Source organism: Idiotropiscis lumnitzeri, chromosome 10, assembly GCF_059441095.1.
Source record: "Idiotropiscis lumnitzeri isolate Australia: NSW breed Sydney's pygmy pipehorse chromosome 10, RoL_Ilum_1.0, whole genome shotgun sequence".
In the NCBI taxonomy this organism is placed as follows: domain Eukaryota; kingdom Metazoa; phylum Chordata; class Actinopteri; order Syngnathiformes; family Syngnathidae; genus Idiotropiscis; species Idiotropiscis lumnitzeri.
In genome coordinates this window covers 5,216,077-5,229,713 of record NC_142400.1, presented here as the reverse complement: position 1 = coordinate 5,229,713, position 13,637 = coordinate 5,216,077, and the positions used below count along the sequence as shown (strand labels likewise).

The 13,637-nt window shown below is 38.8% G+C and overlaps 1 protein-coding gene across 2 annotated transcripts; it reads left to right on the top strand.

Annotated features, from left to right (window-relative positions):
• The first annotated feature begins 1,339 nt into the window (after positions 1-1,339).
• On the top strand, positions 1,340-13,601 carry ptpn6 (protein tyrosine phosphatase non-receptor type 6). 2 transcript variants are annotated; one of them, XM_088307528.1, is made up of 16 exons: positions 1,345-1,808; positions 1,937-2,011; positions 3,162-3,284; positions 4,006-4,200; positions 6,755-6,938; positions 7,015-7,131; positions 7,232-7,360; positions 7,500-7,596; positions 8,442-8,521; positions 8,609-8,755; positions 9,631-9,762; positions 9,835-9,989; positions 11,501-11,568; positions 11,636-11,787; positions 12,109-12,173; positions 13,218-13,601. In XM_088307528.1, exons 2-16 carry the CDS (start codon positions 2,004-2,006, stop codon positions 13,315-13,317), a joined length of 1,752 nt encoding a protein of 583 aa, XP_088163654.1. In that variant the 5' UTR covers positions 1,345-1,808; positions 1,937-2,003; the 3' UTR covers positions 13,318-13,601. The 2 variants fall into 2 exon arrangements, with proteins under 2 accessions (XP_088163653.1, XP_088163654.1); XM_088307527.1 differs by having other exon boundaries at positions 1,340-1,808; positions 9,631-9,989.
• The last annotated feature ends 36 nt before the right edge of the window (positions 13,602-13,637 follow it).

The window sequence follows — 13,637 nt, the reverse complement described above, 5'->3', positions numbered from 1 at the left end:
ACATCCTGTGTTTGTCCTCTTTGTGAGGTCACTGCTTTTCTCTCAAACATGTTTAAAGGTCACTGGTAGTGGCAGGAGAACATGTGAGGAATTTGGCAACGTCTTCGCATGTTGTTACGGTGATGACAAAAGTTGCACTTGGAAAATGTTGCCAGCAATTACACCCGCAAGTCTTGTTCAAAGAACGATTAGTGTTGGCTCACTATTTGGCACCCGCACGCTTAAAACTCATTTACTACCATTGACGGATAAAGACGTCGAACATTCATTTTTTATTTTTATTTATTAATTTTTTTTTTACTCGGCTCGTAGTGAATGATTAACCTGTTCGCCTATTATTCTCTCGTATGTGGACCACAAGCCTCATAGTAAAATCTTTCATAAAATTTTCACCGAAAACTTTTATTTCTAACCAAGGAGCAAAGCAGTCGAATTACATAAATGCTCTCATTACCTGGCATACATGCAAATTTTATCTACTGACTTTTATAGTTCAGTAATGCTCCAAAAAGTTGGATTAAAAAAAATATTGGGGTATAGTATTGTTCTTTTTTTATTTATTTATTTATTTTTATTCTTATATTCTCATAATATTCTATTTTTTTCCTTTATGTTTTCATCCCAAGTATATCCTTAAACCCGTGCTTTTTGAGGCAGGTTTACATTAAAAAATTGTGCCACTTTTTTTTTCAATTCATATCTTCACTATATTCCGTATTTTAATTTTTTAGAAATTCATTAAATTATGCGAGGAAGTCATGTGACTACAAACCTCTCAGGAAAGGCCTACTAGAACATCTAAAATTTTACTTGTCGTTTACCAGACGCCCTTTTACATGGTGGCCGATGTGTGCTCACGCCAAATTTCAAATCAGTTTCCTTTTGAACACCGCCGCACCCCAGCAATAAGAGGGTGTGCACACTTCTGCAACCATCTTATTTACATATTTTTTTATTGTGAATTGTGCAAGTTATAGATCACATTAATAATGGACAAAGTTTTGATGACATATCGTGATGTCATTTATTTCTGCATGAAAAAAAAAAAGGCACTTGAACAGGGGTGTGTAGACTTTTTCTTTCGACTCTAATATCGAGGCTGGTAAACGCAAGTCCAGTCCATATAATATGTCCTCCCTTTTGAAGCAAGTGTTGCGTTATGGTGGGAAACTCGAGTCAGTGTTGTGTTGAAACGGTTTTTGCATGCAGGCGCGCACACACACACACGCGCACACACACGCACGTATTGCGCTGTGAATAAGGAAGTGTAGTGCGTCGCTGACCTTTGTTTTCACAAACATACACACACACCTGCAACCGACGAGAGTAGCAGCAGACAGGTGGGCAGGCGGCGTGAGACACAAACGATTTTTAATTTTGCGGCTGTAGTGCACAACTTTTTTTTTTTTCTAAAAATTTTTTTTCACAATGACAATAGACAGTGTTGACCTGCGCTGAAAACAACTCGATGGAGGCTCCTAAAAGATTCCCAACACATCTGTAATATATATATTTCATGTGATTTTCCCGTGCTTGTCATTTTACAACAAAAAAACAAACAAAGGAATTCCACCTATGTCAGCGCTTCTGGTTCCTGTCGCGGCTTTCACTATTTTGTGAAAGGAGCGACAAAAAGGAAGGAAGAGTGAGAGGCAACGTAGAGCGATAGAGAGGAGGGGAGAGCGTCAAGACGTGCTCACTTGCGTTCAGGGGCAGCGGGGGAAGAGGACGTTTTTTTTTTTTGTCTGCGTTCCCGCCGGGTCGCGCACACGCTGGTCCAGAAGGGAATCGAAAGAAAATCAGAACAGGTAATTTGTTTTTAGAAGCTCGGGTGCAAAGTCGAAAATGTCAGGAAATATCATTGTCGCTTCTTTTTCAGGTTTTGTGTTTTTTTTTTTTTTGCATGATGAGATATAAAAGTGATGCTTTTGCGCAGGTGCCCGGCCCCCTCCCCGGCCTTCACTCTTGTTGTCTTCTGACCGAGACGTTTTGACGGCGACGACATGGTCCGGTGAGTGGACGTTGCTGAATGCGCCGTGTTAGGCAACGACGACAACTTCTCTCTTTCCATTCCTTCTTCTTTTTCTTCCCCCTCTGCTGTTCTGATTCTCCATCATGTGATTTCTGATGTTTTGTTTTGTGGGTTTTGAGATCCAATTTTAGGTGGCTTTTTGTGTTTTAGATTTTAGAGATCATCAAGCCAAGGCTTTAAAGACTTTTCGGTGTATTTTTGTGATCTGTCTTTTGTAAAAAAGAATATGACTATATTCTTAATAAGTAAAAAAGTAGTTTTTAAAAAATTTTTAAAAGGTAAAAAGAAGCACTTAATCAAAGGTATGGGGGGTGGGGGGGATTTTATATTAATCTCTAAACTGATAATCGCACCAGCGCACCTCCTTTTCATGGCGAATCCTTTGGATGTTCATCAAACTTTGACTCCGTGCGATGTCGGCATATAACGGCACAAATCAAGTCAAATCACAACACCAAGTTAGGATCCTGAAGATCCAGGCAAGGCAGCTACATTTATTTTGCGCAAGATAACTCAATGTGCTTCACACAAACGAAGACAACACCTAAAAGCATTTACAAACTGACAAAATGGCACACATGGCACGCAAGACATTTACAAATTTGTCTAATTCGCAAAATATGCGCTCCATCCCCGCCATTTTCCGGCTACATCGTACGACCGTCGCATTCGTCCAATCTGGGAGAGATGACAACTAAAACTTCACTGTCAATAAGCTCTTAATTCGTCTGCGTTTGTTTACGTGTTGGCTAAATAGAGGCGGATTTTAATTAGTTGTGAGCGAATAATCAAATCGTCATGACATTGTTGTCGAATACAATTTTCAAATGTCAAAGATGGGGGGGGGGGAAATCTTAATTTTGGTTTTGTCGGTAAGCTTTTTATATTTTTATTTTATTTTAAAAAATGCATGGGAAGACCAGATTGAAAAATATAATTTCTTAATAAATCACAATATTGAGTAAAAAAAAAAATGTCGTAATTAGATAATTTTTCCATAATCCTTCAGCCCTGCTTTTAAGACAAAGTTTGAGGCAAATCTACTCACACACGCAAAATTCCAAACTGTTATTTCTTGCCACAAATACATGTCAAAATGGCGTCCGTGTGTGTGTGTGTGTGTGCGCAGGTGGTTCCACAGAGATATCACAGGCCTGCAGGCCGAAGACTTGCTGAAGACTCAGGGTATCGCCGGCAGCTTCCTGGCCCGTCCCAGCAAAAAGAACGTCGGCGACTTCTCTCTATCTGTCAGGTAATAATCCTGCTCCGGACAGCATATATTTTTTTTTTCTTGAAAGACAGACACTATCAACAGAAAAGTTAAAAGTAAAAAAAAAAAAAAAAGTTAAGTTAGAATAGTTTTCAATATACTTGATATACTCAAGTTGTAATGATACAGAATAAGAAATTAAAAAAAAAAATAGTTTGTGTGTGTGGTCTGGTTTTTAACAAATTTACACAACCACACGTCATAAAAATAATACCATGCATCATGAAATGCTTTAATGCAGACTCTCTCAATTTAGCTGACTTTTTTTTAATAGCCATTTTTTATAATTTGACAAATGATATATTTATTTCACAACACATTTGAAAAAATAATGAATAAGTTATTAATTACGCATTTGAGCATCTACATGATGGCTTAATGATTGTTAATGAAAAAAAAAGAAATTGGCTCAGATGGTGCATGCATATGTTGTATAATTTATTTTTTAATTAAAATTTATATATATATATATATATATATATATATATATATATATATATACACATACACAATTGAAGCATTTAATTTTAATTTAAAAATGCAAAAGAATTTTGGGCTAAATATGAAAACCTGCCTATTTTGTACATCCAGGCACCAAGCAAGCAAAATGTTTTTCAAGCATCGCGTCACTAAAAAATATCAGAAGAATTTTAAAAAATTTTTAAATTTTAAAACAAAAGCACTTGTTTTATTTTCTACTCAGAGTGGGCGAGCAGGTGACTCACATCCGCATCCAGAACACGGGGGACTACTACGACCTCTACGGCGGGGAGAAGTTCGCCACGCTGTCCGAGCTGGTGGAGTACTACACGGCCGACAGCGGCATCCTGCAGGATAAGGACGGCACCGTCATCGAGCTCAAATACCCGCTCAACAGCTCCGACCCCACCACCGAGAGGTCCGTGCCAAAATTTTACGCCTTTTATACAAAAGTCTTGCACGTTTGCTGTCAACAATCAACATTGCCTTCATTTCTATATTTGTGAAGCTGCAGCAATTTATGTATTTATTTTACATTTTTTAGGATACATTAAAGGGGAAGTCAAGCCCAAAAAATGATTTGCAATAAAATGTTCTTTGCACCTAAATTTGTCTAAACATGGCATTCTGATTAATTTTGCCGTGTTTTGAATAGTAAGCCTGCATAGAACATAATGTTGTAAAGGAAAAAATTTGGTTTGACTTCCCCTTTGAATAAACACAAAATTCCCAGCATTTGCAAATATGCGCTTCTAACTGCTGTTTTGTCGGAATTCAAATCAAATGTTAGTCAATATTTGAAACGGTCACGACTTTTCAAAGGTGAATATTCAAAAGAGGTTATTATTTTCAATTTAAAGAAAGAATTGAACCCTTTAAGGCAGAGTTGGGATACGTTTTGTTTATAAGGCTACACTGATTTATTTATTTTTTTTAATGGACAATTATTTCCATCCAATCAATGTTTGTTAATTCCGTCGTAATCAATGAATTAATCATGAAGGGTTAATTATTTGGCTGTCAATTCCACAAATCATTTTTATCAGTTACGTTAAGGAGATATTATGCAATGATTATTTAAAAAAAAAAAAAAAAAAAGTCAAGAAAATTACTGGTAAACGCTGATATATCTTCTCGATTTCGTTAAACAGACATCCGTGTTGTACACAAACTACAACCACAGTCATTAAAAAAAAAACTAAAATGACTAAATAAAAATGATTCATAATTCAGATGTTACTTTCCTGGACATTTAAAAAAAAAAAAAAAAATGTAGTACTTTGTACTCAAGCAGAATACCTGCGCAAAAAAAAAAAAATATTTCCATTACGATTATGCGCAACAACAAAAGAAAATCTACTCCATGCAAAATACTTTCCCCCTTAGCCTGCAAGAACAGCTGAACTTAATTTTTATTTATTAATTTTTTTTTTTTTTAATCGAGATACTTTAAAAGCGGCCAGGTGTGCTCTGACATATTTAACATAATATTCAATGAAATAAATGCAACCAAATAAGTAACTGTAGCGAACGCAAAGTATTCAAAAAGATGTCATGAGCACCCCAGCCGAACAGCTGAACTTTATTTGGGTTCAATCAAAGGCACTTGAAATCATGACAGGTGTGCGCCGACTCCCATCAAACGAGCCGTCATGTGATTAGTCCGTTCAAAAAGACACATTATAACAGGATGTCGACACTTATGCAACCACGTTATCGCACTTGTTTATCTGTACTTTTCCAAAACATTTTTTTTTTTCTAAAGGTCACATCACGAAGTTTTCAAATCATTTATTTATCACTGCTGCGCCGGCGATCGTGGTTTAGTTGCTTTATGCTGTCCATCCTCATGTGAAAAAATGCACTTGTACTTTCAGTCTTGGGCGTGCGTGTGTGTGTGTGTGTGTGTGTTCAGTCAGCCTGGTAACACGAGCCGCCCCCCTCCCCCCTCCCCCCTCCTGCTGTCCTTCTCTGTGTCAGTTGTCTAACTTCCCTTTTGCCACTGCGGTTGGAAACTTGTCATTTTGACACTCGAAAGCGATGGCCAGACCTTCTTCGCTTGCCTTCCTCTGTTGCACACCCCGTCGTGTCCTCATCGGCTTCCTCCTCACGCCACCCGTTGCCTCATCTCGGGAAACTCGGCTCAGTGGGGGAGGGGGGTGGGGGCGAGCTGCTCTTTTATTAGTCACGTGTTTTATGTTGCGCTGCGGCGTTTTCATACATGCGTTCGGATAATTTTAAGATTGTCGGTGTGGTGGCGATGAGATGAACTCGACTCGCTCGACAACAAGCAGCAGTTTGGCAGATGGCAATTAAAAGCGATTTGTTACAGCTCCAGCAGTTGTGAAATGCGATCTATAAATAAAGTTGGATTGTTTATCGTAATGTTAACAAAAAAATGTAAAACACCAGAGGCACGCTAGCGAATAATATCGTTGTCGTGGCGACCCAAAATTAGGCATGACACAAGAATATCGCCTTGCATATATTCTTTATCCTCTGTGAATAACCACTCATTTTTACTGCAGTTTGCTGACGAGTTGTCGTCGTTTCCATTTGGCCAAATCAGAAGAATGCATATGAACGCGTTCCTTTCTTTCTAACTTGCGCATAAACGATGTTTCGTAATGGATGCGTGGATGAGAATGATGTCTGTTTGTCGGGAGGTGAACAGAGGTTGAGGGGCGGGGTAGGGGAGAGTGGAGGAGTGGGGGGGGGGTTCGCGTTTTGTCGGCTTGGTTGACGACTAAAAATACTTTGTCCTCTTTAGCCACAAAATCTGTCATCAGAAATTTTCCGACCACAAAGCAGGAAGTTCAGAAGCAGAAATCGAGAACTGAGGCTAAAATTAAGCCCAACCCAGCAGCGTGTACATTCACTTACGCACACACGCACACCCCCACGTCTTTTTTTTTTTTTTCAATTTGTTTAACGTTACTCCACTTCATCAACTCTCAACTCGCCTCGTCCAGGTGGTATCACGGCCACCTGTCGGGTCCAAACGCTGAGAAGCTGCTGATCGCTCGGGACGAGTCGGGCACCTTCCTGGTCAGAGAGTCGCTTTCCAAGCCGGGAGATTTTGTCTTGTCGGTTCTGACGGACGAGCGCGGCAAAACCGGGGCGAGGAGAGTTTCTCACATCAAGATCATGTGTCAGGTGTGTGGAGGCCAGTTTTTTTTATTTTTTTTTATTAGCTGTTCATTTTTATTTGCTATTTTTTTTCTCTTTGTAGAGCGAGCAGTACACCGTGGGAGGCTCGGAGATGTTCGACACGCTCAGCGACTTGGTGGAGTTCTACAAACGGAAAGGCATCGAGGAGATTTCGGGGAACTGGGTGCACCTCAAACAAGTACGCCGGGTTTGATTAATTGTAACCTAAAGTACCAAAAAAAAAAAAAAAAAATTGTAATTTCAGAGATGTTTCCATATTTTGTGTGCGCATCCGGCAGCCTTATTACTCCACCAGAGTAAATGCGGCCGACATTGACAGCCGAGTGAAAGAATTGGACCAGACTTCATTCATGCAGCAGGAGGCCGAGGGCGCAAAAACCAAAGCGGGCTTCTGGGAGGAGTTTGATGTAAGTCAAATCGAGTCATCATCGACGTTGTATGTGATTTATGATCTTCTGGCTGCACAAAATTAAATAACGGCAGTGGGCTGCTATCTTGAGATGGTGAAATTATTCCATCCTGATGATCCTCTCGACTGCCAACCAGGCTCTTCAAAAGTTGGAGGCAAAGGTGAAAAAGAGTCGAGAGGAAGGCCAGAGACCGGAGAACAAGTCCAAAAACAGATACAAGAATATTCTTCCTTGTAAGTCTCATGTTTTAATATTTATTATTATTATTTTTTTATTTTTTTTTAAATGCTTGTCATTTGCTGGTTGGCTGGGTGCTAAAGTAGTGGGCATGCACTGTATGGGACTGCAGATCTATATTTATGTATTTTACTGCCCCCTGGTGGTCATAGCTCACACCAGCAGGAACCTCACAATGTTGATGGAATTTAAAAAAAAAAACAAAAAAAACAGGTCAAAACTGCTCAATTCTTTACATTCTATTTAAATGTCATGACTGATTTTTTTAAAATGGTGTTTTACATATTAACTCTTTGAGTGCCATTGACGTGATATGCCGTCAAATGGAATTCTAACGAGGAGTGTCATCGATTGACTACATCTTTTTTATGGAAACGGGCAGAGAAGTCTTGTCCTCCTGGTTTGATCATTAAGCCGGGAAATTAAACAAAAGTTTTGGAAGCACTGTTCATATTTTTGAGGTGTCACTCAAGCAAGAATTCTAAGCATCGTAGTCAATTTTGTGCATAGTTTTCTACATCTATTTTTTTTTTTGGGGGGGGGGGTCCAAAATTGCTGATTTGGGTGAAAACAACCCATGTTTTACTGCTGATTATGAAACAAAAACTGGAATACGGTAGAAACAAACTTTTTTCGGTGATGAAAGAAGAGTCTATACTCTTTAATTTGGTCATTTCTATGTTTCCATAGTCTTACTGTGAAACAAAATATTCTGCAAGCCTCAAAAAATCAACCAGAATGCTCCAAATTGGCAGTCACAAGCTTCTCTTTTTTGAAAATGACTGGCACTGAAAAAAAAAAAAAACACATAATTGTTGTTGTTTTGAATACTTCATTGCAGTCAATGACACCCGAGTCACCCTCCAGGACGCTGACCCCGATGTGGTGGCTTCAGATTACATCAACGCCAACTACATGCGAGTACGTCCCCCCAAATCCTGCCAGGCCTTTCAGTCGCCCAACTCACACGCCGAAAGTTGACTTTGTCTTACCTGGGTCGCTTTGTAGAACACCTTGTGGGAGTCGGACAATCAGAAAGTTTACATCGCCACTCAGGGTTGCCTGGCAACGACGGTCAACGACTTTTGGCAGATGGTGTGGCAGGAGAACACCAGGGTCATCGTCATGACGACGAGGGAGGTGGAGAAAGGGCGGGTTAGTGTTTTTTCCGGTTTGGAGAAAAATCACACCTTTGCAGAAATGCTATTTAGCCTTTTAGAAATTTATTTTGAGTATTCTTCCGCAGCCAGTCGAGGAAATAGTTGCACTGTCTGAGGGTCGCTCTGGTGATGATGTTCTTTTCCGTTTCTCTTGTTTATGAAATAGAAGGCCCCCTCCCCAACACTCTAAAATACTTCATTCGGCACCAAAGCACTACTTTTTTATCTTCTGGCATCGTTAGTGTGTTTCAGAAAGCACAAAAGCTGAATTTGCATAATCTAAATATAATAATAATAAATATAATACTAAAAAGGCATATTATATATTTGTGGGCCGTTTGAGAGTTCAACGGCCTGTTTTAAAAGCCATCTTTTGTTTTGCTCAATTTGAATCAATGCAACTTTTATGCTATATTAGTATTAATTTTTAGTCTTCAAATTATTTTTATGTCGTTTTATACTTTAATTAAGCTGCGGTTGATGTCCCCTCGTCCCTTACTGCAAGTACCTCATTTTAAAATGGAAAAAGACAGAATAATGTACTTTTTGACTTGTATATCCGTCAATGGCAGCGAATGAGTTAAGTTTGAAAATCGCGAGCGGAGATTTTATTTTCCCCGAGTGTATCAGGCGACTAAAAGTATGACCATTTTACTGACTCCAGTGAGCTTCGACTTAACATCGTAGTCAGATTAGCAGCCGTAGTTGCACCGGTAATCTAAATGCCTCATTGCTGAAGCTGGAAAAAAAATGAATTCAAGCTTTCAGGATTGCATTAACACTTAAAGCCAAAAGCATGTGGCAGAAATTCTGCATTTTTTTTGGGGTGTAACTGATCCTGAACGTCCGTATACTTGACTGTGCGCGCAGAACAAATGTGTACCATACTGGCCCGAGAATGAAGGCGCCAAGGAGGTGGGCCGCTACGTTGTGACCTCCAAGTCGGTGAGGGAAGCGACCGATTACAAAGTCCGCGTCTTGGAGGTGGCGCCCGTGGACAAGGTGGACGTCGCACGTCTTTCACCTCGCTGCTCTCGAATGAAACTGGCTTACGTTTTCACCTCATGTCAACAGCCCAAGCAGTCTCGCACCGTGTGGCACTACCAGTACCTGAGCTGGCCCGACCACGGGGTCCCGCAGGAACCCGGCGGCGTCCTCAGCTTCCTCACACAAGTCAACGCCAAACAGGCGGAATATCTCAATGCGGGCCCCATGATCATCCACTGCAGGTACGCAGACGATGTGGAGAATCGGCACATTATTTAAAATGAGCGGTAGCAAATCTGCAATGATGCACAAGACCTTGACCTCTTTGTGTCCAGTCTTGAATGTGCAAAATCGGCGAAAGTACGCAAAAAGCTGCGATGGAATTGTGCGTCAACTGTTTTAGGGAGTTAATGGCAAGAGAGACGTTATTGCAGGTGTGGGCAAACTACGGCCCGGAGGCCACATGCGGCCCGTTAAATATTTTAATCCGGCCCGCTGAACTTGGAAAAAAAATGAAATGAATAAACCTTGTTACTGTTTTATTTTCTAAATATTTTGTTTTTTCAAAGACAGATAATTTGTTGTAATTCTTTTGTTTTCAGTTTCATTTAAAATTAAATGTTTTTGGGGGTTTTTTCTCCAATGAGGTGAGGTGACCAAAACACTCCATCCATCTGCTCCTGGTCCGGGGTCCCTCTAGCCAATTTTACAACCCATTGTGGCCCACCAATCAAAAAGTTTGCCCACCCCTGCGTTATTGGAATGTCTGCTGGTTGTCCAATAGTGCCGATCAGAGGGAAAGAATTGGAAGAGGTGGTGACCAGGATTTGGAGGGTCCGAGAGAAATGTTTTTTTTTTATTTTTTTAATCTTAATTGGACCATGACAGTTTTTGATAAACCGAAGTTAACTGTGCTTGGGCAGATGCATTGATGTAAAAAAAAAAAAAAAAAAGTCACCATAATCAAGTCAAAAATATAAATAAAAAAAATAACCGAATGACATTTGCCTTCCAAAGAAAAGAAAGACTTCATTCCAACATGAAACGCATTTTTTAAGAAGGGAAGACGTAATGTTTGAAGGAGATCAGAATCATCAGTCCAGACAATTTAAAATTTCGTCGCAGTTCTCTTCTTTGCATGAGAAAAAAAACAATCACAGTGAAAGTTGGTTCTGAAAAGCGCTTCTCAGATGGAGCGCCCAGCACAATAAACTTATCACCTGCATAAAAAGGAAAATTGACTGTGACCTAAATTATTACAATATACCGAGAGAATAATAGTGGACCTAAGATAGAGCCTGGAGGAACTCCGTGACAAATATTGAGCTATTTAGATGTGAGCCAGTCAAACTGAACATTTTTATTCACAGACCACACCACTGCATGTTAGAGAAGATACATCACCGCCTTCTAGTACAATTAAAATCGTCTTTCTAATCATTTTTTCTTCTTCTCGCCAAATGAGCTGCTCGCTCCCGTTTCAACATCTTGTTGAATGCATGGAGGTTTAAGATTAAAATGATCCAAGTTCCAGGATTAGCTCAACAGTCAACTGATAGTTTATCCTTGAGGAATGTTGCCGCTTGTGACGCGACGAGTATAAAGACCTGTTTTGTTGCAAATGTGTTTGGGAATTCCAACCCGAACTCTAACCCTTCCTCATGTTGCACAACAATTTCCCTCTGAACCCAGGCGACCTTTACTTATATCTGATCACCTGATCGTACCACTGATTCTACTTTTGCGTCCGCAGTGCCGGAATTGGTCGGACGGGCACCATTGTGGTGATTGACATGATCATTGAGACCATTGACACGATAGGTATGACCCCGAAAAACCGACGTTTGAGTACTTCTTCGTCCTCTGAGGCTCCCCTGTCCGCCTCCAGGTCTGAACTGCGACATCGACATCTCCAAGTACATCCAGATGGTGCGCGAGCAGCGCTCCGGCATGGTCCAGACCGAGGCCCAGTACAAGTTCATCTACCTGTCCGTGTCCGAGTACATCCAGACCACCAAAGCCAAAGACGGCGCCTCCTTGGTAAGACCATTTTGAATATTGCGATTTAATGTGATTTTTTTTTTTTTTTCAAGGTCCTCATCCCATGTACGTTTTTTTTTTAAACACGCAAATAAAACATTCATCTGTTGTGATTTAATGTGGAGAAGCGAAACGGCAACATCAAGACAATAACACGTACAATGATGTAAAAGTGTGCCAACAGGCCTTTGAACCTTTCCCTGCTGATTTGAACTCCGCCGCCCGGAGACAGTTTTATCAGCTGCGCTTTGTGAAAGAAGAACTTTGGCCGAAACAGAAATCCACTATATGGATTTAACCCCTGTTTATCTCTTCCGACAGGAGGCTGAGACGGAATATGAAAATCTGCAGCTCAAACACCCGCCTGGGAGCAGGAACCTCGCAAAGTGAGTGAAAGTGAAAAATGCGATCCCTTGTTGAATGCGTGGATGCAGTTCGCATTGCACGGATGTTTCAAAGTTCACACTGAAGTGACAACTTCTTCCTGCTCGGGACTTTTTGAGGGAGGAGCATCATCCAGAAATATAAATAGATATATTTTTATTCATTTATCTCAGGAAAGAATTTGTTAGTTGATTCATTATAGGTACCTAACAATAATTATTATAAATAATTGTTTAATAACATTTGTTATCAGTAATAAAATAACAAACTGACATGGATGATTTTATCATTAAAATTATCCATTTCGCACCAATTACAAATTAATTGTAAAATGAATGTTTAATTTCTGATTAAATAATTATGTATTAAAATATTTGATAAATGAGAGATAATAAAATGAAAAATGAGCTCTCAATCAAACTATAAAATAAAAACATTTAAAATTGTCAAAATATTAGATTTTTTTAAATCCAGTTAAATACATTTATACATAAATACAATAAAATATAATATGGCATTGTTTTATTATTCGAATATACAATTTTACATAAAATGTATTATTAATGAAAGAACATTTAAAAAAATAAAATATAAAAATTAGACTAAATTCAAACAATGAAATTACAAAATAAGCGTGAATTATTTGATTATATTTATAGATATTTTATCCATTTGTTTGAATTTATTTTAATAAGATACAAAATATTCATAAAAATTTTTTATTTTTATTAATTGTTCAATTATATTAAATTAGTTATGAATAACCTGAATTATTAAAATAAACAATTTTACATATAATAAAAATTTTGATTTTATTAAATTGTTTGGAAATAAATTCAAGGAATTAATTTTTTAAAAAATATATTTTCCATACACATTTGAACTTTTTCTTGTTCTTTGTTTTCTTTCTTTTTTTTAATTGTATTTATTTATTTACCTCAACCACAAATAACTTGGCCCATCTGTCTATTCTAAAAATCAAACCCTTGAGCACAAAAGTCGGACTTCCTCCCTTTTTCTTCAACCTCCCATTTTTGTCTTTGCAGAAGCAAAGAGTCGGACATCTACGAGAACTTGAGCAAAGCCAAGAAAGACAAAAAGAAGACCAAGACAGACAAGAAAAGTGGCTCATTAAAGAAAAAATAAGTGTTTTATTTTTCAGTATGTTTGGAAGTCATCTTGTGTTATTTATGTGGGCCCACCTTAACAACACAAACACAAAGTCATCATTTTTCAGTATCACGACAAGACCACAATATTTTGATGTTCTGAAAATGAGTTCAATACAACTGGCAGTAGAATCTGCTCAGTTACATTTTAACATGTACTCCAGTATTACTACGTCATTTAGGACGTGTGCTCATTTGTTCGACACTTTTACCTGCTCTTCAAATCCTCACAGTACAATAAAAATTTCAAGTCTCAAAGCACCATTAAGAATGTGAGAGTTTGTTGACATAATTCAT

Bases quoted from the DNA above. Each gene is read 5' to 3' on its own strand.
- ptpn6 (XM_088307527.1), top strand. The intron at 4,201-6,754 runs GTCCGTGCCAAA...CGCCTCGTCCAG, and splicing joins TCCGACCCCACCACCGAGAG to GTGGTATCACGGCCACCTGT. The intron at 9,990-11,500 runs GTACGCAGACGA...TTGCGTCCGCAG, and splicing joins CCCATGATCATCCACTGCAG to TGCCGGAATTGGTCGGACGG.